This window comes from Triturus cristatus, chromosome 3_2 (assembly GCF_964204655.1).
Source record: "Triturus cristatus chromosome 3_2, aTriCri1.1, whole genome shotgun sequence".
Lineage (NCBI taxonomy): Eukaryota > Metazoa > Chordata > Amphibia > Caudata > Salamandridae > Triturus > Triturus cristatus.
Window position 1 is genome coordinate 921,479,707 of NC_140584.1, and position 24,729 is coordinate 921,504,435.

General features: G+C 48.7%; 1 protein-coding gene across 3 annotated transcripts in view; it reads right to left on the reverse strand.

Moving 5' to 3' along the window:
* TRIM37 (tripartite motif containing 37) overlaps positions 1-24,729 on the reverse strand; it is a 1,106,152-nt gene that overhangs the window by 666,015 nt on the left and 415,408 nt on the right. For all 3 annotated transcript variants that reach the window (XM_085649381.1, XM_085649379.1, XM_085649380.1), the window contains exon 12: positions 3,783-3,859. In XM_085649381.1, coding sequence (XP_085505507.1) covers positions 3,783-3,859 — 77 coding nt within the window. The remainder of the gene's footprint in view (positions 1-3,782; positions 3,860-24,729) is intronic.

Here is a 24,729-nt window from a genome sequence, read left to right on the forward strand (position 1 = left end):
TTGGGTCAAATGTCAGTGATTGAAATTTTACCAAAATATCTTGTGTGTCTTTCAAATATGAAGGCATTTTTTGTACCATCGGTCTGAGAAAATGATCTGTAAATTTGGATAAAGGTTCCAGTATAGATCCAATACCGGATACAATTGGTCTTCCCGGGGGTGGGTTTTTGTTCTTGTGCACCTTCGGAAGGATGTAAAAGTACGGTGTTTTAGGGTCAGATTCTTTTTTAAAAACTTTATCTGCAGCTGTTATCCATCCTTCTTCAGCCGCTCTATTTACCATATTGTGTATGTTTCGTCTTAGTTCCTCAGTAGGATCCTTTTGTAATCGTAGATAGTTACGAGCGTCATTCAAGAGGTTCCGGCATTCTTTATGGTACATATCTATTGGTAATACCACTGTTGCTCCTCCCTTGTCTGCAGGTTTTATTATGATGTCCTGCATGTTATCTATTTCCAAGATCGCCTTGCGTTCCATAGTTGATAGATTATTGAATGATCTCGTTTCATTATCTTTTAGTTTGTCTACTTCCAAACTTCCCGCTTTTCGGTGCATATATAGACACCCCCACAAAAACATTACCTAACATTTGGGACAAAATCGCAGTTCCCAGAAGTCTCATTTCCCTTCCCCAACACCCATGTAGCCCACAATCCAATGTTTCTACCAGCTTTACAACCACACTCATTCATTTCCTGGAGGGAGGGCGCATTTTGCATAATTCATTATCTTTTTGAGGGGGACACTTTCAAAACATTTGAGCAATGCAAGAAATCTTTCCACATCACAGAATCCTCAAGGCTACAATATTATCAACTTCGCCTCTGGCTGCTCACCCTCAACTATACTCGGGGACCAACCAGACAGCTTAACCCTTTCGAAGCCCTGGTCCGAGCCTTTAATGGGCACCCGTGGCTTAATCTCCGGCACATACAAGGTACTACAACAGTCATATCCCATTCAGTCTCACACATATCAGAAGCAATGGAGGACAGACATAGGGGAAGAGGTGACACCAGAAAGCTGGGAACAATTATGGAATGACATTCCCAAAATCTACAGGAGCAATCCCCAACGCGAATCAGCCTACAAATGAATGGCGCGCTGGTACTACACTTCTGCGCATCTTCAGAAAATGCTCCCAACCCTTTCCCTTCTCTGCTGGAGATGGCAGACAGCGGTGGGCGACTTCATCCATATTTGGTAGACTTGTCCAACCCTGATAATGTTCTGTAGGGAGGACCTAAGTCATATTAAGGATACCTTGGGCTTCCCCATACCAAGCTGTCCCATGGTGACCCTACTGGGCATCAGACCATCTTGGCTCGCCGCCATGACTCATTCAGACTGGCACCCCATTGCACAGATGCTCAGGGCACCAAGACAAACCATTGCTCTTCAATGGAAAAAACCCTCCCCCACCTATCTCAGCATGGTTTCTGTGCCTTTGGCACATCATGGCAATGGAGCTATTGACTGCCCGCCTTACCCACACGGACACCAAATTCACCTACACCTGGCAACTGCTTATCCACCACTTGTCCTAAGTAGAAAACTCTTGCTACTCTCCCCCTCGGCTGAGGGCCCCCCAGCGTTTTGAGGACGCTCTTTTGCCATACACATTCGAGGGACTCCTCAATCGGACTCTCCTCTCACGGACCCGAAAGGAGGCCCCTTTCCCCCCTAGACGCTTCTATGGCCTACTCGACTCTGCCCTGGACTCACTCCTTCCTCTCCCTAACCCACATTGATATCTTCCCCCGACCCTGTTCTTTCTTACTTCCCCAAGTTATGTTGTTTAGTCCTCACCAAAGAAACAATATCTGCTGCGACAAATACGATGGCACCACTAGTGTAATGTTGAGCTCTTCATTCAAATATGCCTTATGATGTATGATATCTATGCATTGTCTATGTTACAGCTATTGTGATGCCTCCTTCCAACTCAAATGCACCTTATTATGATGAGGTCTGTTCCCTCTTATAAATTCTAATAAACCGATTTGAAAGAAAGCAAATGGTGATGTACCATAATTCAATGCTCATACCCCATTAAGCAACTGTTCCTCACTGTCCTGTACTAGGTCTATAATTCTTGTCATATAAAATGTTCAATAATAATGATTTTGAAATTAAAAAAAGAAGGTATCTGCACTCATATTAAAGACTGCTTATTATTTGAATTCTTATAACTGTTATGGGAAATCACCTTTGCTTTTATAATAGTGCTGCTATTCAATGAAATACTGCATATCATCCATTAAAATCAGATGAATAACCAGAAAAAAATCAATATCCCCCACTTGGACCTACATCTGAAACAGAAGTGAATGAGCAAGTCCATTTCTCTCTAAAAGGGTTATCCTTTCATCCATCCTCTAGCTTTCCTATTCACTCTGCCATCTTCTACCTCTCCCTCGCTATAATCACACCCTTTTTTCTCTTCTCTGCCCTTGTGTCTCGCCTCTGTTTGTTTCTCTCCTGACATTCCCATTCTCTTTCTCCTTTTGCCTTTCCCTTCTACTGACCTCACCTCTTGTCTCCTTCCTCCTTCTGTCTCTTTTCCTATTTCTCCCTTTTCACTCATCTTCCCTGATACTGGTCTTGCCTTTTCTTTTTCCTCCCTGGTCTTCTACAATTACATTCGCTGTCTTTGTTTCTGCTGCCGCATGTCTCATCCCTCTCCCTAATCCATTTGTCTCTCCCTCACTTTTGCCTAACTACCCTGCCCATTAGTCCCTTAACTCACTCTCTACCCTCCTATTGTCCGTGTCCTTCCCTCTCAAACTTTCCTCCTTTCCTTTTTCTCCCTCTTTTATTTCATTCCTTGCTCTCGTAAAATTGATATAACAAGAATAAATAGGTTTTAGTTAGCCTGCCCCTAGTTTGGACAAAGAAAATCATTAATTTGTGTCAGCAGTACATCGATTTGTGTCAATAATAATACAAATATGGACCAAAATTAAAGAATTTAATTTTTAAAACAAGATATCAGTCAAACTGAATGTTTGGCATTTTTCATTCATAAAAGCCAAGATTAATATAAACTGACACGATCACTTTAAGTATGTAATAGTTGGTAAAACTTAAACTTATGTTTTAGTGGCGAATGCCTGCATATAATATGGTTTCACATATGTCTTTCTGCTTCTCTATCCTGCAGAGACTACACCAGAAAGTGGTTGCACTGCAGTGGAAGGATCACAGTGCTCGCATTCTGAGTTACTCCTATATAGACTTGTAAATCGGTATTCAAGTTTCCAGTGTAGCCCGCTCAACAGCAACTAATAGAGGGGATTGTTATTAAGTCTCCGATAACCCAGAACAGTCTTTGAGCTGCTGAAAACATTACAGAGAGAGAGAGGGCTACACAAGAAAAAACACATATACTAGACTAGTAACTCTAACACAATTTTTGCAGAAGTCTGTAGTGCAGTTCAACTAGGAGTATTGTCACATTCGTTCTTCCTCGAGTTTACATCAAGTATTAAAGGCTGGCAACTTTTATTTTGAATGTTTTTCAGTGTTGGGTAAATGATTAATTATAATACAAATGCAAAGTAGTATAAAACTCTTTGTGTATTTAGTAGGCGTATTGCCACAGAATTCTTTGATCTGCTGTAACAAAGGACTATCCCAAATATAAACTCTATAAATTTAAGGCACAACAAATAGCTCTGTCAAGGCTAGATAAAAAACAAATAAGGTGCATAATGCGGACTCTAGAAATTCTAGGGAAGAATGATTCCAAGCACTAAAATTATGAAAGAAATGTACATACTTTGAAGTTTCTGGCAACCCAGCTGACAATTCGAGGAAGACAGACAGGTAATAACCGCGCACCACTCCATTTCCATCCTGGAAAAAGACATTTGAAGAAAACAATAGCAATCATAATCACTAAAAAAAGAAAAGGTGCAATAGTGTTTTTTTGGAGATGGTGCTTTCTCCATGCCAAATAATATAGCTGTTTAAGAGGTTTCAGTTGCAAACTGAAGGCACTAAATTTTATTCATCATAATTGAAGTCAAAATGGTTGTCAAGTTGGCATGCAAGTAAAAGACATGTCTTCTGCAAGAGTTTATGAGTTTACAGTCCCCTGTGAATGTAGAAAATTACGGGCATCAGGAAAGCAGATTTTGAAGCATACGTATCTATTGCGAAGTTTGTAATATGTGGTGAATCCAGAGACTGCTGTATCCTGGGACTTTCCAATCTCTAGAATAGGAATAGGGTGTGAAAATGCCATAAGGTGCTTTTTATGAGGCTGTTAGAAGCTCTAAACTACAAGAGATGCATACACCTTGAAATACATGCTTAGAGCAGCGGTGTAACTATCGTTTGGGAAATAGCTGGCCATTTGTATGTGAAAGTGTGGAGTACTGATATTTCACAGATGAAGACCACCAGTGTTACATGAAGAAAAGATTTGACAATAGTTTAAAAATGAGCACTTAGAAGACCAACAGAACTGGGTCATTTTATATAATGTAATTGTGTAGGTGTGGAGCCTGTGATTGAATCCGAGAATGAAACAATGGATGCATTGATGTGTAAGTGAAAGGATAGATGAATAGTTAAGTGAAAACATACATGAAAGTGGATGAACAAATCGGTAAATGAACACATTCTTACAATAAATGATGGATGAGCGAGTATAGCTGAATGAGTGACTGGAGTGAATGTATGAATTTGTGAATGGACAGGTGAGTAAATGTATGATAGAATCAATAGGTGAATGAGTGAGATCCAATGTGGTTCCCACCTACTGCTACAGGATGCCCTTCACTCTCAGTCCTAATATATAGGGTTCTCCCACAATGGTTGTGTCCCCCATGTCAGTGAGAACTGGGGTGTCAGACAGACTGACACTAAGATTCATCCTGTGTCATCTTCTAAGGTCTAAGCCCTTATGTTCCCTTGATCTTTACATTGCAAAAATGAGGTCCGTTCAGAAATTCACAATATTACATATGCTTAAATTGTTTTGTTTGGTGCCCTTGGAAATAGCACTCAAAATGTCACATATATCCACGGCTACGCTCAGTCACCTGCAAACAACTAGCTATCTCAATGAACAAGCTCTTTACCTGGAAAGAGAACTTTAAAGCTCTGAAGAGTAGATACGTGGAATAAACTTCCTCATTCTTTCAGAGATTAAGAACACCTATCAAGGTTTAGTAAAATGCTGAAAACCTGGCTCCTGTATTGAATTCTTTATCATACCACTACTGGATTAGGTTGCTTTCATCGTGTAGGACAGACCGTGTCAAGAGAACTCTTTTATGGGTGTACATTTTTCAATTTACTAATTAAGTATAAAGAAAGACAAAAATGCATAAAAAAGCTGGCATATGAACAAATGTCATGATGACATTCACATATTCCGGTCTTTTCCCCAACAATAATTTCCATATAGATACTTGTAGTTTCTATTTTACCATTAACGTATACAATTAAAAACTCCATAATTTAAAGTCTGTTGGGGAAAAATAGCCTAAAGAAGAAGAAGATATCAAAAAAGGCACGAGGCCACTTGGCAGATAGTCTTTCACATAGAAGGAAAAAATATATATAAGTAAGCAGTAAATTTGCCAGGTCTGGTAAACACTACCTTATGTTAAATGAGATGAGAGGCGGTATTTGCAGCACACTGATCTTTGCTAATAGCCAGCTCTGCGTACTGATGCTTCTGTCGGTTGCTGTGGAAGACCACGAATAAATAGACCAAATTAGCACCAAAGTGAGTGGAGTGAGCTGCTGCGGATGAGGGGGGTAACATCTCCACACTCTTGGTATGACGGTTTCAGAGTCAGTGGAAGAAAAATGTGAATGACTAAACAGACTAATGGATGACGTCTGGCTGAAAACCCCTATAAGTATAGTATACATATAATTTTAGCTAAATCAAAAGATCTTTATCTAAAAAATTGGTCTGCCATTGGCTGCAAGCCTCTTGCCTGAGACAGAAAAAGGCAAGAAACAAATCAAGACACAAAGAGCGAAAGATGGAAAGAATGAAAGAGGAAGAAAGGAGGAAAGAGAATGGAAGAGAGAAAGAAAAAGGTTTGCAAAGATAACTAGAGCACACTGATTAGCTCATAGTTAGAGTTAACGTCAACTGAAGGCAAGGAAAAATGAAGGAAAACAAAAAGAAAGAAGAAAGGAAAGAATAAAGGAAAGAAAAAGAAAGAAAAAATTAATGAAGGATAAAAGGACAGAAAGCAAAAGGGTACAAGAAGAAAAAACCGATAAAATAAGGAAATGAAGGATGAAGAAAGAAACACAAAGGAAGACAAACAAAGGCACGGGAAGAAACACAAAGAAAGGCAGGAAAGGAAGGGAAAATAAGGAAAGAATGAAAGAGAAGGTAGAAGGAAGAAGGCAAGAAGGAAGGCAAGAAAGAAAGAAAAAGATGGAAAGAAACACAGGGTTACAAAGCTAGATAGCGCACACTGGTTAGCTTATATTCAGAATTCATGTTAGCAGATGTGAAATAGAAGCAGTCAGGTAAACAAGGCCATCCCAAGGGAATTTACAAGAGCATTAGCAGCAAATGGCATGTGACAAAGCTGGAACGTGCTCAGTGGTCACATCAAAATCGCCCTGTTATCACACTAGGCTCTAAACACAAAGGCAACACTATAGTAATTACAAACTAAAATCAAAAACACTGGCCCTGAAGGGAACTAGCTTGCGTATGTGTCATGCCCCGCGGACAAGCCTGGAGATGCGGAAGGTATTTAAGGAGCATCGAGGGCTTCTAACGCTGCTTAGCGTTCTAGCTGTTAGCCCGTTTCCGCCCCTTCATTGTGTTGCCTGACTTCCTGTTTAGTAGCGTTTCCTGTTTCCGGTTCAGAGGTCGTTGTGTCGCGGACCGTACGAGCTCCGCGCTGTTCCTTGTGCGGCAGTGGTTGTATTTCCCGGAGTTGTTGGGGGACATCAACGGTAGCCGCACGCTGGTCCAATTGCCCTGCTGAGGTCGCCCACGGTCCAGAAGCCTCTGTCAAGTAAGGCCTCGGTGTTAGTAGCGTGGTGCTACTCACGGGGCGGTTCTCTTCGCTGTTGTGGACTTCTTGTGCTTGTTTTACACGAATCCTGCGGTTAAGGATTCTCTCTGACTCTTCTGGCCAGAGCAATATTGTTTTCTCTTTAGTTCCATTCGTATTTCATTACCTTCCCCATTAGGCAGGAGAAACTGGCGTGGACCCTTGGGGTGTATCATAGGTTACAGTGGTACTTCATCATTAAACACGGTAACCTTTGGTCATTGCATGAGTATATTTGGGAGAAAGTTGTTCACGCATATCCCTTACATTCTTTTCCACCCATATTCCCTGCAGCTCTTCGTTGTCATATTCATCTCCAATTATCAGTGAACACACAAGGAGACTAGCATACCGCCGATTCGCACTCATTAGAAGATAGGGGTAAGAGCCACCATTACAGTTATAGATTGTTGGTCCAGGAAAGTGGTGAACATTGGTTGTAATCTTTGTGTATTCACATAGGGGTCTTGACGTCTACAATAGGATACATGCTGAGAATCCCCCAAAGTCAAAAACAGCATGGTATGTGTATTTTCACTCACACAAGGTTAGACTGAAAGAGGGGAAATCAATGCACATTAACGAAGTGTCTTTGTCTTACAGCTGTGAAGTTCTGCCTGTTACCTAGAAGTTGGGTGCTGCACGATCTGCCTTTTTCCCCTGCCTACCCTTGTTTTGTTTCCCTGTTTTCCCTAGCGTCCCTCCTGGCTCTAGAGTCTGATAGAGCGGAAGGGGCGTGAGGGACGACAGAGGACTTCTCTTCAGGATTCCTGGCGCTCCTGCGGAACAAAACCATTGATCCTTACAGAACGCTAAGCCTAAAATAGATAGTTCTGCCCGAGCGCCATGGACCTGGGAGCAGTCACACTCGCTGATTTAGCGGGCATGTTGGGTAATTTACAGGCGGAGACACAGGCTTTGTCAACCAGACTCGACTCTCTGCAGCACAGGCATGAGCCAGGAGCTGCTGGGGGAAGAGTCGAACCCACGCCCTCCGTGATCCATGTCACTACCCCTACCTCCATCCCTCTGGCCCCTCCAGAGAGATTCTCGGGTGATGCTTCCAGGTGCGGGGCTTTCCTCAGTCACTGCCAGTTGCACTTTTCGTGTAAAGCCTCTTGCTTTCCCACGGATCAAGCCCGTGTAGCCTTTCTAGTGTCTTACCTCAGTGGAGCAGCCGCTGATTGGGCTATACCCTTGATAGATCGAGATGATCCCCTCTTATATAATTACTCTGCCTTTACAGGGGAATTTCGTAAACTATTCGACAGGCATACGTACACCCATTCAGCTGACACCGAACTGCTAGCTTTGAGACAGGGTAACCAGGATTTGGTGGGTTACATTACCTCCTTTCAGAGATTAGTGGTCGAGGCCAATTGGCCCGAGGAGAAACGGAGCACTTTATTCTATAGAGGGCTCCGTGACGATTTAAAGGATGCGCTCTCTCAAATTGTGGACTTGCCCTCTGCCTGTAATGAGCTGATAGATTTAGTGGTTAGGATCGAACACCGCCTCCAAGAACGAAAACTTGAAAAAGGGAAGGGTGAACCACGTTTTGTGCCTGCTAAGGAGAAGAGAGTGGAAGCTGTGAAGGGTACAGATGACAGCGAGCCAATGCAGATAGGGATAGTGAGAGGGCCGTTGTCAGCGGAGGAGAGGCAAAGGAGAAGAGCTAATCGGCTCTGTTTATATTGTGGAAAGGCTGGTCATTTCCTAAGGACATGCCCAGTCAAACCCAATACATTCAAGAGTTCGGGAAACTAGAAAGCCGGGGTTTCGTGGAGACGGGAGCCTTGGGCAGTTCTGGTCTAACAGTCTCCTCTACTGAACATGACATTACACCTATCCCTCACCTCTATGTATCAACCTATCTCACTGTAGAAAATCTTGGCATCCATGTATCCACCATGATTGATTCAGGGGCTTCTGGGAATTTCATGGATGAGGAGTGGGCAAGGAGTAATCTAATTCCCTGTGTCGTGAAAGACGTTTCCACCAAGGTCTTTACGATAGATGGGAGCTCGCTTGTCTCGGGGCCAGTGACTCATAAGACAGTTAATCTCCATATGCACATACAACCTGATCATCACGAGGTCCTTGAATTCGACTTAATTCGGTCACCACAAATACCTGTTCTCCTAGGCATTCCATGGTTACACACGCATAACCCCATTATTGACTGGAAAGAAGGGACCCTCACGTTCCGCCCTCATACACACTGTGAGGCTCAGGTGGCAGTGGTCCAGCATCCGCTCGAGATTGAAGTGACCAACCCTGTACCCGAATTACCTGCCTGTTATAATGACTTGTACACAGTTTTTGATCCCAGGGAAGCAGAGGTCCTTCCTCCGCATAGGGTATATGACTGCAGAATAGACCTTGAGACTGGAGCCAGGATTCCGTGCAGTAGAGTCTATGCCCTTACGGAGAAGGAGAACCTATATCTCAGAGAATACTTGGATGAGATGTTGGAGAAGGGGTTTATTAGACCGTCTAGATCACCTGCCTCTTCGGCCCTGTTTTTCATTCCCAAGCGTGAAGGGGGCTTGCGGTGTTGTATTGACTATAGGAGACTGAATAATATCACCATCAAAAACCGTTATCCCTTGCCTCTGATCGCTTCCCTCCTTGACAGAATACGCAACGCCAGGTATTTTACTAAACTAGATCTGAGGGGCGCCTACCATTTGGTACGGGTCAAGGAGGGAGACGAATGGAAAACGGCCTTCTGCACGAAATACGGATTATTCGAGTACTTAGTGATGCCCTTTGGGCTTTGTAACGCCCCAGCGGCATTTCAATTCTTCATCAATGAGGTGCTCTGGGATATGCTGGACGTTCATGTCATCGCGTACATTGATGACCTACTGATCTATTCCTCTTCTCTGTCTGAACATATGGGTCATGTCCGAAAGGTATTAGAACGTTTGCGTGATAATAATCTGTACTGCAAATTGGAAAAATGCTCCTTCCATACGCAAGAAGTGCCCTTTTTGGGATTTATTGTTACGCCCCACGGTCTCCGCATGGATCCCATCAAGGTCAAAGCAGTCCTTTCGTGGCCGGCACCTGGTTCGATCAAAGAGCTTCAAAGGTTTTTAGGGTTCGCCAATTTTTATAGGCGTTTTGTTCAGAATTTCTCGGAATTGGCACTTCCTCTCACTGCGCTATTGCGAAAGGGGAGTTTGTATGTGTGGTCTGCTGCAGCTGAATCCTCATTTCAGCGCATGAAGACGGCCTTCACATGCGCACCTGTCTTGCGACATCCTGACCCGGCCTTGCCCTTTGTGGTGGAGGCGGACGCCTCGCAGGTGGCAGTGGGAGGGGTCCTGAGTCAAACGGATCCAGAGAGTGGCGAGTGTCATCCTGTAGCTTATTTCTCTCATAAATTCACTCCGGCTGAATACAACTATGCTGTGGGTGATAAAGAATTATTGGCGATAAAAAAGGTCTTTGAGGAGTGGAGGCAATACCTACTGGGAGCCAGGTTTCCTGTTGTTGTATATACAGATCATCGCAACCTTCAATACCTTAAGACAACTAAGGCACTGTCTATGAGACAACTTCGTTGGTCTCAATTCTTTTGTGAATATGAATTCACTATACAGTTCCGTCCTGGATCTAGAAATGGCAAAGCAGACGCCCTATCCCGGCTGGGGTTTCAACATTTAGAGGATCCGGTTGAAGCGCCATCTATCATTCCCGAGAAACACATCATAGGAGGAGTGATCACCGGAGATATATTTCAGGACCATGTTAAGGAGAGTCAGCTCTCGGCGAACATGCGGGCCATTGTAGGGTCGCATGAGACTCGCACGGTGGATGGGTATGTTTGCGTCCAGGGAGGAGTAGTATTACCTACATCTGATTTGCAAGCCCAGGTACTAGATTGGTATCATTCACATCCCCTGTCAGGGCATCCCGGAATAAAGAAAACTACTAAGACCATACGGGAAAAGTTTTGGTGGCCAACCATGTTGCGAGACATAGAACACTACGTAAAGACATGTCATGTTTGTGCCCAAACCAAGAGTTCCCATCAGAATCCCGTGGGTCTTCTCCTGCCTATTGCCTCTCCTCCGGGTCCCTGGCATACGGTCTCCCTAGATTTTATAGTGGATCTACCAGTAACAAAGAAATTGAATAACACCTTGCTGGTAGTTGTGGATCATTTCACTAAGACTGCACACTTCATCCCTTTACCTGGTCTACCCAAAGCTTCAGAATTAGCCTCTATTTTCCTACAACACATTGTCCGCCTCCATGGCTTGCCTTCGGTTCTGATCTCAGATAGAGGGGCTCAATTTGTATCTCGGTTTTGGAAATACTTATGTGCTCTGCTACGGATTGATGTGCGACTCTCTTCTAGCCATCATCCGCAGTCAGATGGCCAGACCGAGAGGGTCAATCAGTGTTTTGAGCAATATGTCAGAAATCAAGCTTTACACTCCGTGGCTGACTGGGACGAGTGGGTATGGTTGGCAGAAATATCGTATAATAACAGTCCACATACATCCACCACTATGACACCTTTTTTTTGTTCTCACGGTTTTCATCCGAAGTTGTTGCCTGAGGGGGTCTCGATTGACTGCCCTACTCCCGCTGTCACTGATCTAGTGCTGAAACTACAGAACCTACACACTAAGACATTGGAGGAGCTAGACATGGCCAAAACACGATATAAAGAGGGGGCTGATTTGCACAGGAGGTTGGAACCGATCTATGCTCCAGGGGATAAAGTGTGGCTTTCCACAAAGAACATTACACTCAAGGGTCCTCGCAAGTTTACTCCCAGATATATCGGTCCATACACTGTCCTTAAGGTGGTCAATCCAGTGGCGGTGAAGCTCGAGTTACCTGCTTCGTTTCGGATTCATCCGGTTTTCCATGTGTCCTTGATAAAACCTGTTGAGCCTGGCACGAGTCTCCCTAGCGCACCCGCTCCTGTCCTTGTTTCCGACACGGAGGAATATGAAGTGGAGGACATTGTGGACTCGCGTTCCCGGGGACGTTCTCTCCAATATCTGTTGCATTGGAAAGGGTATGGGGTGGAAGAGCGCACATGGGAATACGCTCGTGATGTACATGCCCCCCGGTTGGTACGGCAGTTCCATCATCGGTACCCTGACAAACCCAAACCCAGGGGAGAGTTTCTTAGGGGGAGTGTGCTGTCATGCCCCGCGGACAAGCCTGGAGATGCGGAAGGTATTTAAGGAGCATCGAGGGCTTCTAACGCTGCTTAGCGTTCTAGCTGTTAGCCCGTTTCCGCCCCTTCATTGTGTTGCCTGACTTCCTGTTTAGTAGCGTTTCCTGTTTCTGGTTCAGAGGTCGTTGTGTCGCGGACCGTACGAGCTCCGCGCTGTTCCTTGTGCGGCAGTGGTTGTATTTCCCGGAGTTGTTGGGGGACATCAACGGTAGCCGCACGCTGGTCCAATTGCCCTGCTGAGGTCGCCCACGGTCCAGAAGCCTCTGTCAAGTAAGGCCTCGGTGTTAGTAGCGTGGTGCTACTCACGGGGCGGTTCTCTTCGCTGTTGTGGACTTCTTGTGCTTGTTTTACACGAATCCTGCGGTTAAGGATTCTCTCTGACTCTTCTGGCCAGAGCAATATTGTTTTCTCTTTAGTTCCATTCGTATTTCATTACCTTCCCCATTAGGCAGGAGAAACTGGCGTGGACCCTTGGGGTGTATCATAGGTTACAGTGGTACTTCATCATTAAACACGGTAACCTTTGGTCATTGCATGAGTATATTTGGGAGAAAGTTGTTCACGCATATCCCTTACATTCTTTTCCACCCATATTCCCTGCAGCTCTTCGTTGTCATATTCATCTCCAATTATCAGTGAACACACAAGGAGACTAGCATACCGCCGATTCGCACTCATTAGAAGATAGGGGTAAGAGCCACCATTACAGTTATAGATTGTTGGTCCAGGAAAGTGGTGAACATTGGTTGTAATCTTTGTGTATTCACATAGGGGTCTTGACGTCTACAATAGGATACATGCTGAGAATCCCCCAAAGTCAAAAACAGCATGGTATGTGTATTTTCACTCACACAAGGTTAGACTGAAAGAGGGGAAATCAATGCACATTAACGAAGTGTCTTTGTCTTACAGCTGTGAAGTTCTGCCTGTTACCTAGAAGTTGGGTGCTGCACGATCTGCCTTTTTCCCCCGCCTACCCTTGTTTTGTTTCCCTGTTTTCCCTAGCGTCCCTCCTGGCTCTAGAGTCTGATAGAGCGGAAGGGGCGTGAGGGACGACAGAGGACTTCTCTTCAGGATTCCTGGCGCTCCTGCGGAACAAAACCATTGATCCTTACAGAATGGATGTGCTCCTTGTGAAAGAGAAAAATGCAGTCAGTAAAAGTGAAGTTAACCAGTGTCTTAAGCAAGCTGCCTCACTGCCCCCTGCTGTATGCTGTAGTGGGCAAAATCAAAAAGTGAATGACAACAACAACAAACAAATGGACAAAGCGATGTGACTAAAAGCCCTTTAATAAGTTTATTATACAGATAGTGTTGGTAAAATCAAAAGGTCTTGGCTAATGGCTGATCTAAAAAGAAATTACCTTAAGAGCAAGAGGGCGCGCGGCCGGGTCAGGTAAGTGCGGTGGAGCGATGCGGTGAGGCGGGGCATGGCAAGGTAGGGGGTGAAGCTGACGGACGACGGAAAAGGTATTATTTATTTATTCAAATTATACCTACTCCGTCGTCTGTCGACTTCCCCCCTTCCATCCCGACCCCTTCTCACCGCGTTTACCTGTGCCGGCCACCGCTGGGAACAATGCATACACAGAAGGAAGCTGTGGCAAGCACACATTCCCCATGAGAAAGACATTATTTTCAACTTCAAGAAATCTGAGTTGCAGTTCAGAATAACAACATAACCTACAGACAGTGTGACCAAGACTGACAGCCGAAAGAGAGCTCATCTTTGGTTGTCACAATTACATCTCAAGTGACGCTGTCACACAAACTGAACATGTTATGGTGGAGCTTTTGACATTAAACCACTGGACAACAACTGTGGAGACTTGCCCCACCACTAACAGGAAGATCCCCTTGATATCAAACTCCTATAGGGGGAATGGAGAACATGAAGTGGCAGTCTTACAGGAAAGCAAAATGAGGCAAAGCATGAAACAGGTGGAAGAGATGTAAAAGGAAAGGGGGTGAGCCAGGGCTCCATGCGGATGAAGACACTACACGGCACAGTCCTGGCTAGAAATGCAGCACTGTTATGTTTGAAGAAGGACTCTGTTCCTTTTAAGATACCGTCCAAGCTGGTGCCCTCTGAAATTTGTAGAGTGGGTGTGGTTTGAAAAGTATGTCCCCAAAATATGGGCCTGGGGAGGGGTCTCCACCCAACAGCGAGACAGCCGCAACCCATAACTCCGGAAGTAACAGCCAAGCACTCTCATTAGCTACATGCTATGCAGAACTACCAATGGCCTGCACTGACCTTGTATGAGATGCACTTCCAGGACTGCATTACCTATGGCACCTGCACCACTTCAGCGCCTAATCTGGAGCAGAACATTCTCGGCTGCACCCACTGTTCTTACTTATCGAGCCCAGTTAAGCAACTGCCAGGACTGGGTATGAGGAGGGGACAGGCAACTGCCAGAGACAACTGCCAACATCCAAAGTTGCAAGGAAGTGAGGGGTAGCCAATACAGACCAGCAAGTGACAGGGGATGAGGAGAGAAAGCACTTACTTCAAAAGAAAAAGAAGAAAAAGTAATGTGTCTGCCCGTGCAGACTAATAAAGGCTGTATCAATTGCTGTACCAATGAAATGGACATATGCTGGCCATCCATCATTAATGACTGTTACATCCACCAATGGCTGCTACTATGTGCCGACAACCACCTGAATGACAACCACCTGAATGGCAACCACCAATGGCTGAAGAGACTGGCATATTGACCCCCCCTTTCCACATAAATGTGGCTTTTGAACGTTTTGAATTTCTGAATATGAGAAACGTAGTAAAATTTCTCATGTAAATTTCTTAAAAGTTTTCCAAATGCTAAAAGCAAGAAAATTATTGATCTAACTGTGAAATCAAAATGTTAACCATGGTAGGGACAGAAGAGAACTAGGTCACTTCATTATTCTTTTTTGATAAGGGAGGAAGGGAGGGTTGAGATAAGGGAGGAAGGGAGGGTTAAGATAATCAGAGACAATTATTATTTTTAAGTAGTTAGAAACTATTGCACTCGCCGTAAAAGAGTTGAGCCTAAAGCAAGGTCTGACAAAACCAAGCGCGAATCCTGCCAATAATAAATTCAACCTGTTCAATTGGTACAAGCATGGTGCACTCATTCTTTTTCATGTCACTGACATTGCCTCCGTATGAATGGGTGAATGTTCATGGAGGGGGCACTCGAGCAATCACTCTCTCATTATCTGCTCTACCCCTGAAAATGCAAAGCCTGGTGAAAGGTGTCAGCCAGCTGTCGATCGTGAAAAATGTGGAGGATTTAGCAGAATAAATTGTGCCCAAAACAGTTGATCTAGAGAAAAAGATCTACCTGGTGTTTAGGACAGAGTCTTACAGTCCTCTTCTTTTGCATTTGTATTTACTCCTGTATGCTTGAAAGATGAAAGTGAACATAAGAAGTATCCCCACAGATGGATAGATGAACGGAGTCAGTCTACAGTCCACCACAATTCTACAGTCATGGAAACCTCTAAGTGTGCGATACAGAATGAGGAGTAATTTGCACCAAATTATTTTAACACAGCCAATCAGTGAGCAAACCAAAAGATGTCCAAGTCCAAGTCCAAGATATAAATATCATTAAAAGGATTTCTCTTTATTTCATGTTTTCATAAAAGTAGAGGATCATAGCCGACGCGTTTCGTCTCAAAGAGACTTCTTCAGGGCTTCACAAAGTAACAAGTGTATTCACATGGGCGTCTGTACAGTTCAACCAAATGTCCGAGATTCCAAATTTTCTGAAAAACTTCTACGTGGTGGGTATTATCAAAAAGGCCTGGTAGCCCGTCGCTTCTGTATTTCTCGTTTCGTGAAATAAAGAGAAATCCTTTTAAGATATTTATATCTTGGACATAGGGGGGGAGGGAGGGGATTGTTTCTTGGTTCTCTGCACTACACGACAACACAAGACACTTTTTCATTTGTTAGGTACAGTCCCTTACAGCCTCTACCCTCAGCTCGAGTGTATAGATTGCAGCAAGATGTCCTTTTACCAATGCATAAACCAGGATTGACTTTGCCAGGGAGAGGAGATAAGATCTGTTCTGGAGAAGAGCGGAACAGATAAAGATTGTTCTGTTTGCACCAAATGCAGTATCCTTTCCATATTAATCTATGTGTTGTGTTGGTGCTGTCCGCTTTAGACCTGGAGAAAATATCTTTAGATCCTGAAATTCACAGAATTAAGGAGCAATGCATGCAATTGGAGAAATGCTGGCTCAGGGTGAAATATCTGGCCACTGTTCATGGTCAGAAGAGATGACGCTGGTGGAAGGCAAATGGGTTTGGTCTCTGAGAGGAGGAGAAGCTCCGAAAACCAGTGCTACCTGGGCCACTTGGGGGCGAACAGAAGGAGACAAAAACGTTCTGCCTTCAACTTAGTGAGGACTTTGGGAATCAGTGGGAAGGGGGGGGAAAGTGTATGCATATATCCCGGACCATCGCATCGTAAGGGTATTCCCCACAATCTTGGGAGAGGGAATCTGCTAGCATAAATCTGGCATTTGGTATAGCTCTCCGTAGCAAAGAAGTCCAGTGCTGGTTTCCCCCATCTCAAGAACCCCTTGTCTAGCTGATGTTGGTCCAGTTCCCAATTGTGGCAACTGTTCTTTGTCCTGCTGAGAGCATCTGCTAGAGTATGCTATAGTCCTGAAACAAGTTTGGCTCTTAAGGATATCTCGTGATCCATGAGCAAAAGCTCTTCGGCTTCTTGGGGGGAGTGTTGGAGATTTTGTTCCTCCCCGTTTGATGTAATACATGCTGGTCATGTTGCCCGTACGAACCAGCAGAGAGGATCATGAGATCCTTGGGAGGAAAGCCTGCAAGGAGAGGAATATGGCTTTGAGCTCGAAGCTGTTGATGTGCATTAGTCGTTGAGATGAGGGCCATTTTCCTTGGATTTGGAGGTCCTGTAAATGGCCATCCCAGACTTCCATAGAGGCATCCATTGTGAGAATGAAGTCTGGATCCAATGGTAGAAAGGTGAAGCCTTCTGAAAGATGCAGTCTAAGACACCATTATCTCAATTCTTCCCTCATGCGTGGGGTGGAGATTAAGTCTTCTAAGGACTCCATCGCCTGCACCCACCGAAGTTGAAGCTCTTCCTGCAACGGCCTCATCTTTAGGTGAGCCAGTGGAATTAAATAGATTGTCAAAGAAAGCATGCCTAGGAGCGATTCGTATATTCTCACAGAAACGTACTGTCTTCCTGCAGTGTTTCGTGCTAAGTTTGCCCACTGCTCGTCTGTCTTCAGAGAGGAAAGCTTAGTTCTGGATTGTGTCCGGGTCCGCTCCAAGGAATGTCATTGTTTGACTGGGAATGACGGAAGACTGCCTGTAGGTAAGTAAGATCTGCTTTTATGGTTACCCCCACTTTTTGCCTGGTGCTATGCGGTTTCTGACAAGTTTGATTGGGATCCTGCTAATCAGGACCCTAGTCTCTGTGCTTTCTCACCTAAATTGGAATGGTGGGAGCGCTAGGTGGCGCTAATCAAGATGGCCGCACTGATGTGAGGCTCCTGATGCTCGACCCCTCGCATCCGGCCTCCATCCGTGCCCCGCTGTCCTAGCAGCGATCCGAAGGTCTCCGCCCGAAGCGGGACCGCTGCACAACACTCGGTGCAACTTTCAGCCGCTTTCCTGCTCCCGGGGCCGAGATCTGGTGCCCTTTGCCGCGAGGCCGTGAGGGACGCGGCAGGCTGGTTCCGCGACCGGCGTCGGGCGATACGCGAGTCCCGCGGTGCCAGTGAGGGGCAAAGGCCGGGTGGCTGGCGGCGGCCTGCCGCCCATCGCGGGACCCGGGGAGGCGAACCCCAGTCTTCCATGGACCACCGGGGCACCGCAACGGGCACAGTGGGGTGCGCCGGGACCTGCAGGGGCCCCGCAGCGGTGACGGCCTGGAGCGAGCGGTGTGAGCCTGCGCAGACGGCCACATCAGGACGCGCTGAGACTGGCTCCTGATTCTTCTCCACGCCGCTGATTGGGACTTGCACCGGCGACGGCCGGGCGGCAGCCTCCTAGAGGGCCTTGAGCGTGGATCCACCGCCGGACGAAGGCGGCCTGCGTGGGAGCTCATCCCTGCTTTGCGGACATTGGACTCCCCCCCCTCCCCCCCCACCGGCTGGGCCCTGCCTCCGGCGAAAAGAGGGCGCCCTGTTTCCCCCCCCCCCCAGGTCTCACCCGGGCTGACTCTGCTGCCGGCTGGGCGGTGACGTCCCGGTCCTATTCCCGGAGGGGTCCTGCTGTCGATCGGGCCCGGGGGCGATTGCGGGGTGGCCCCACTGCACCGGGCAAACCTGCGGGCCCGCCGCGAGGGACGGCGATGTGGCGGACCAGGGACTGCGCCTAATCTGACGACGTCTGCAGGAGTGGGTCGCGCCAGAGCGGCCGTGGTGAGGTGAGAGGGCGGCCCGGCCCGGATCAGAGCGGGGCAGCGGAGTTTCCGGCGGACTCCTGGCCTCCCCCCGCTGGGGGACGGCAGTGCCTCTGTTCTTCCTCTCTTCTTGACTCTCCGGTCCCTGGCCCCGCACCGGCCGGTCGCTTGGCGGCGGGGCGCGGCGGGCCGGCGATTCACCATACCGAGCCTAGGGACCGGCGCACACATCCCGGGCGCCATCATGGGCAAGGACAGGGGTGCCAAATCGACGACCACGTCCCACATGACCAAAATCGACCGCTTTACGAACCCAGACCCCCCGGGCGCGGGCGGAGAGGCGGCGTCAACTCCTGGCACAGACCGTGCCGCCATCCTGCAGGCCATAAACGCCTCCCACGCGTCCCTGGAGGGGATGGTTGGGGAGGTGAAGGTGGACGTTACGCTCTTGCGACAGGACCTCCGCAATGCCACGGCCCGCATCACGGAGACGGAGTCGCGGATCTCGACGGCGGAGGACGACATCCGACAGCTCCAAGACCAAGTCAGGGAGCTTACGACCCATTCCAAGGAGCTGCATCGGCGGGCGGAGGATGCCGAAAACCGGGCCCGCCGCAACAACCTTCGCCTGGTGGGCTTTCCGGAGGGGGTCGAGTCTGGCCGCACCGACGACTTCCTGGAGAAGTGGTTCAAGTCTTGGATGCCGGAGGCCAGCTTGTCTACCTGGTTCGTGGGGGAGAGGGCACACCGGTCGTTGGCGGCCGAGCCTCCGGTGGGGGCCCCCCCGCGCCCCTTCCTCTTGCGGATCCTCAACTTCAGAGACAGGGACGCTATTCTGAGGGAAGCGCGGGTGCAAGCCCCCTTGTCCTTTAACAACCACACCATCATGGTCTTCCCGGATTACACCCGGGAGGTCCAGGAGCAACGCCGCTCTTACACGGAGGTGAAACACAAGATGCGCTCCTTGGGCCTCAGCTATCAGCTCCAATTCCCGGCACGCCTCCGCGTTGTTTTCCAGGGCAAGACTCTATTTTTTGACACTCCCCGGGCGGCATGGACCTGGCTCACCGAGGAACGACCGTTGCGCCAGCCCGGGCGGGTGTCACCTGTTCGGCGACCTCCGGACCAGGACACTGCCAGGCTCCCGCGACCACGACGCAGGAGGCGCACGCAATCCCGGCGGCCCGAGGTGTGGTGGCGGCCGGGCCACGATCCGCGAGTGTGTCGGGGAGGAGACCGAGGGACTCATCCGCGTCATCCGGGACGTCCTCTCAAGCGGCTGGAGGTTCTCAACGCCACCCATCGCATCTGCCGGACCCATCCCCGACCCCCCTCCCCACGCACATAGACCTCTCCGACCTCTCCCGCAGCCCCGCCATGTGACTTTTCTTCGTCCTCTGTATTGGCAGGGAATTCGACGGCCTGGTCCCGCTGCGGGTTCATCAGTCTCGGACTTGGATTCAGCGGTTTCCCGCTCTTATGTAGTAACAGGACAGAACACTTACATCCGTACTTCAGGAGGGGTCCACCACGCTCTTTACACCCGAGCGCCCCTGCTTGGGGCCTTGTAGTTGTTCGTTAAAGTTAGTGTAGGACAGTAGGGTCTGCTTTCTATGTTCACCCCCACTTTTTGCTTTACTGGTTTTCGACTTAGATGTGGCTGTGGGCCTGCCAATCAGACCCACAGCCCTGCTGTTCTCTCTCTAAATTAATACTATGTACTTTAGGTGCATAACCCATTTGGATAGGATCACCTTATTGGCCCCTGTACAGTGTACCTTAGGTACCCAGGGCATAGGTGTACCCTAGGCCTACCAGGGGCTGCAGCATGTATTATGCCACCCCTGGCATGGCCTTCCATTTTGACACAACTGGCTGATCACTCAGCTGGGGCAAGGTCGTGTAATCACCCCTTGCTTAGGTGTAGTATTCCTATACCTATCTTATATATAGACACATGTGTACCTATCAGCCACTCCTATGGCAGGCCTTAACAATCCTGGAGGCAGAGTGCTTGGTAACATGTGAGATGGTGCTCTAGCATGAGCTGAGCCTGTCTGCAGCTTTCGGAACCATGTCCTTATAGCTGTTCTATGATATAGCCTACCATGTACTCTTAAAGTGCCTTATAATCTTAATCGGTTATGGTAACTATGATTTGGCTGTATCAAAACATGTCGTGTAAGGTGTCTAACACTTTGGAATAATATCCCCATCCCATTTCTGGGGATGAGGATATTATCCCTCCCTTCTAGAGGGAGAAGACATGCTGAAACCTACTTACCCGGTTAAAGTTAACCAGAGCCCCAGCATCACAAAATGTATACTGCTGCCATGACACAAGTCTGACCTCCTGCTGCTGGGAGTGATCCCGGCACGGGAGGCTTGGACAATAGGTTTCCTGCCTTGGGAGGTGCGAGCACCACCCCAGACAGGCCTTAGTGTATTGGGGCAGGGAGGGATGAATGAAACGAGACACTGCCTGGGGCACACAAGGTGTCCCATGCATAGTCCAGTTCAAACCGGTGCTGGGGCACACCAGCCCCAGTCCTGGCGCGAAACTGGACAAAGGGAAGGGGGTGTAACCACCCTCCTCCCAGGTCCCACCCATAAGGCATGACCTAGCAGGCAACCCAGCCCCCCAGATTAGTAGCTGGGCCCCAGGAGATTAGATTATCCTGAACCTGCAACTTGAACAGAAACTCTGGACCTTCGACATTCGACGAAAGAAGAAGACTGAAGAATCTCCCTTGTGGCCAAGGAGTGGCTACCCTGTGCAAACAGGCACCATCAAGAGACTTACCCTTTGCTTTGCTGAAGTTCTACGAGGGACCGACTGCAGAGCCCGACCAGAGCCTCGACTTCCAGACTTCTCCGACCCTGATCCACATCCACAGCCGAGCTGAGATCCGTGGAGGCGACGAGAGACGTGGGACCGGCTACCTGGGAAAAGTGGCGAGTATCTTCCAGCGCAGCTTCTGAGATTCCCTCGAAGTTGTGCACCGGGGAGTGAGAAGCCCCAACCCCAAGCACCATCTGCACCGAAGATCAGCCCCCCACACTCCACGAGTCCTGCGTGGGGCCCTTCTGCATTTTCCTGCTTGCCGCGTCTGTCCGGTTGCTTGCCCGTTGGCTAGCGGCCTTTGCGACGACACACCTTTAAATCTTCACTGCTGGTTTGGCTCCTCCAGACTGGCTCCCGCTCCTCTGCAAAAGAGAAGCACCCCAGACCTTCCTGGTCTGCACCAGAAGCAAGTCCTCCGTTCCTCGTGGGTTCCGCTTGCCAAGGCTTGGTGAGTCCTAGCTCGACTTCGACGCCGCCGACAGCAAGAGCCTTCGTGGGACAGCTCGCCTCCTGGTCCTGGTCGTCCTCGACGTCTCCTGGTACCCGTGGCTGCTGCGACAAGCTTCACCTCTTCACCTGCAATCTTCACGACATCGCCTGGTTCCTTCCTGGTTCCACGTGGTCACTGGCTAGTGACCCAGACTCTGTCCCTTCTGCTTGTAGGTATCCTCTCTTCTTGATCCCAGCCTTGGGATCCACCGGACACTCTTCACTGACTGCCTGTCAGCAACTTTCCTTCAGGCATCCATAGGAGTTGACGACGAAACCCGACGCAAGTTCACACCTATGCACCCGCAGCCCGTGGGCTAGGTAACTTGGGTACTTCGGTGCTCACAAGGGTATTGACTATCCTAGGGTCTAGTTTCCGAGTCTCGACTTTCTAGCTATACCAGAAGTGTCCTAAAACTGCTTATTTCTAACTGCTAGTGATTTCTATCGATTATACGCATTACGCGCAAGTGTTTCCATTCTGCACCTGAATCCCGTGGGCCTCCCACTTCCTAACTGTTGGTAGTGTAGCCCCAGCGATTCCCTAGGCCTAGGCCTATTCTATTTCCGTGACAGTGGTCCTTATACCACTTCTTTAGTATATGGTTTGCGTGGCCCCTAGGGCCTAACTGTATTACTTACCTGCGTGACTTAATGTATGCTTAAATAAGACTGTGTTGTACTTACCTCGAATCTCATAAAGAGTGCTGAGGGTTTGACTAGAATAAATACACTTTATTTTATATATATATCTGTTGTGGTGTCCTTTCATTTGGTATTCAAGGGATTATATATGGTATCACAGCTGGCTTCACATGCCATTCAGAGTTTAGACTAAGACTGCTCTTGTCCATGCTACCACTAGGATAGCTGGTCTACAAGGTTGACTTTACAACCAATCACCATAAGGGTTGTTTGGACTGATATAAGGTGTGCACTAGAACTAGTGACATCATACATCAGGCCAACTTCTCACAGTTAGGGCGACAGATGCTTCCGTTCTCGAAGTGTAGGGTGGGGGGTCGGGGTGGGGGTTTGTTGGTTGTTCCTCCTAGGGAGGGTGTTCTTTTTAGTTTGGGTTTGTTTCTTCCTGGGCCTGTCACACAGCAGCATCCTGCGAGCGCCACTGCGCGGCTCCACACTGACACTTACACGCGCTCCGCTGGAGCCCGCTCTCAGCCGGCCTTCCCCGGCTCCCTTCAGTATGACATTCGTTATCCCACTGGTGCCTGTATGCTCCTCGTCCCCTCCCCGCGCGCCCACGCTGCTCGGTGTCCTCCCGGCGCCCCCCTGGTTGTTCCGCCCCCGCTGCGACTCACGTCCACTGCTTCCATGGAAGACTTAGCCCCCAAGGCCCAGCTGCGCATCCTGTCCTGGAACGTGAACGGCATGTTGGATAGGCTCAAGCGCACTGCAGTCCTTAAGTATGCCCAGCGCGTAGGGGTCGATGTGCTCTTGCTTCAGGAAACCCATCTTCTCGGTGAGAGATGTCCCTTTCTGGCACGCTACGGGTATGATCGGGTGTGGCACTCTGGATTTTCCCGTGGCTCCCGCGGGGTGGCCGTCCTGCTGCGCCGCTCCCTCCCCTTTGTCCTCACACAGGTGACCCACGACCCTCATGGAACCGTGATTGCTATTTGCGGCACACTCGACGGTAGGCCGATCAGTTTTCTGTCGCTCTATGCGCCACCCTCAGGACTGTCGCAGGCTTTATCTCACGCCGCCTCTCTGTTGGAGACCTTCCCGCTGGGTACTGTTGTGCTTGGAGGGGATTTTAATGCCGTTTTTGGCCCCTCAGCTGGATTCGTCGGGACCGATTTCAGACTCCCGCGCTGCGCGAGCGAGCGAGGTAACTGGCGGGTTGGGCCGAGGCCCAGGGCCTATGCGACGCCTGGAGGATTTGGCATCCTCACACTCGTCAGTACACCCACACCTCGGCCGCCCACCACTCTCACGCACGTATTGACATGATTTTCGTCCCCCCCGCCGATTGCGGGGGCATCCAAGATGTCCGTATCCTCCCCAGGGGGATTTCGGATCACTCTCCGGTCCTCCTGGGTCTGGGCCCTCCACCTCACGCTGCCCGGCCGATGTGGCGCTTTAACGCTTGGTTCCTCCAAGACAAGACACTTCGTAAGGCGGTGGGCACTGAGCTTACCCAGTACTACTGCACCAATGAGGGTTCGGTCTCCTCAGCGGGCACCCTTTGGGAGGCCTGCAAGGCGACCATTAGAGGCGCAGCCAAGGCGCATGTGGTGCAGCACCGCCAGACGCAGCTACAGCAGCTCACTGCCTGTGAGGCCCGGGCGCTGCGGTTGGAGCAATCTCTCTCTGAGCTCGACGACCCAGCTGGGAACCGGCAGCTGCGGCTCCTTCGTGAGGAGATTCATCAGCGATCCCTCGAGGCGGCCAAGCTTCTCTGGCAATCTTCGCTGGCGAGGGTGTATGGTTGGGGCGATAAGAACGGCGCGCTGTTACATCGCCTGGCCACCTATCCCAGGACGTCGCGCATCATTACGGCGATCACCGATTCCGACGGCGTGCTCCAGTCTTCTTCCATGGCGATAGCGGAAGCTTTCGCCCAGTTCTACTCTCAGCTCTACCGGGCCCGGGCACCGGATCTTTATCTGGCCACTCTGCTCGCGCCCGGTAACGTGCGACTCACCCAACTTTGGCCGGGTGAGTGGGAGAGCCTGGAGGCCCCCATTTCCCTTGAGGAAATTGGGGATGCCATAGGGCGTACG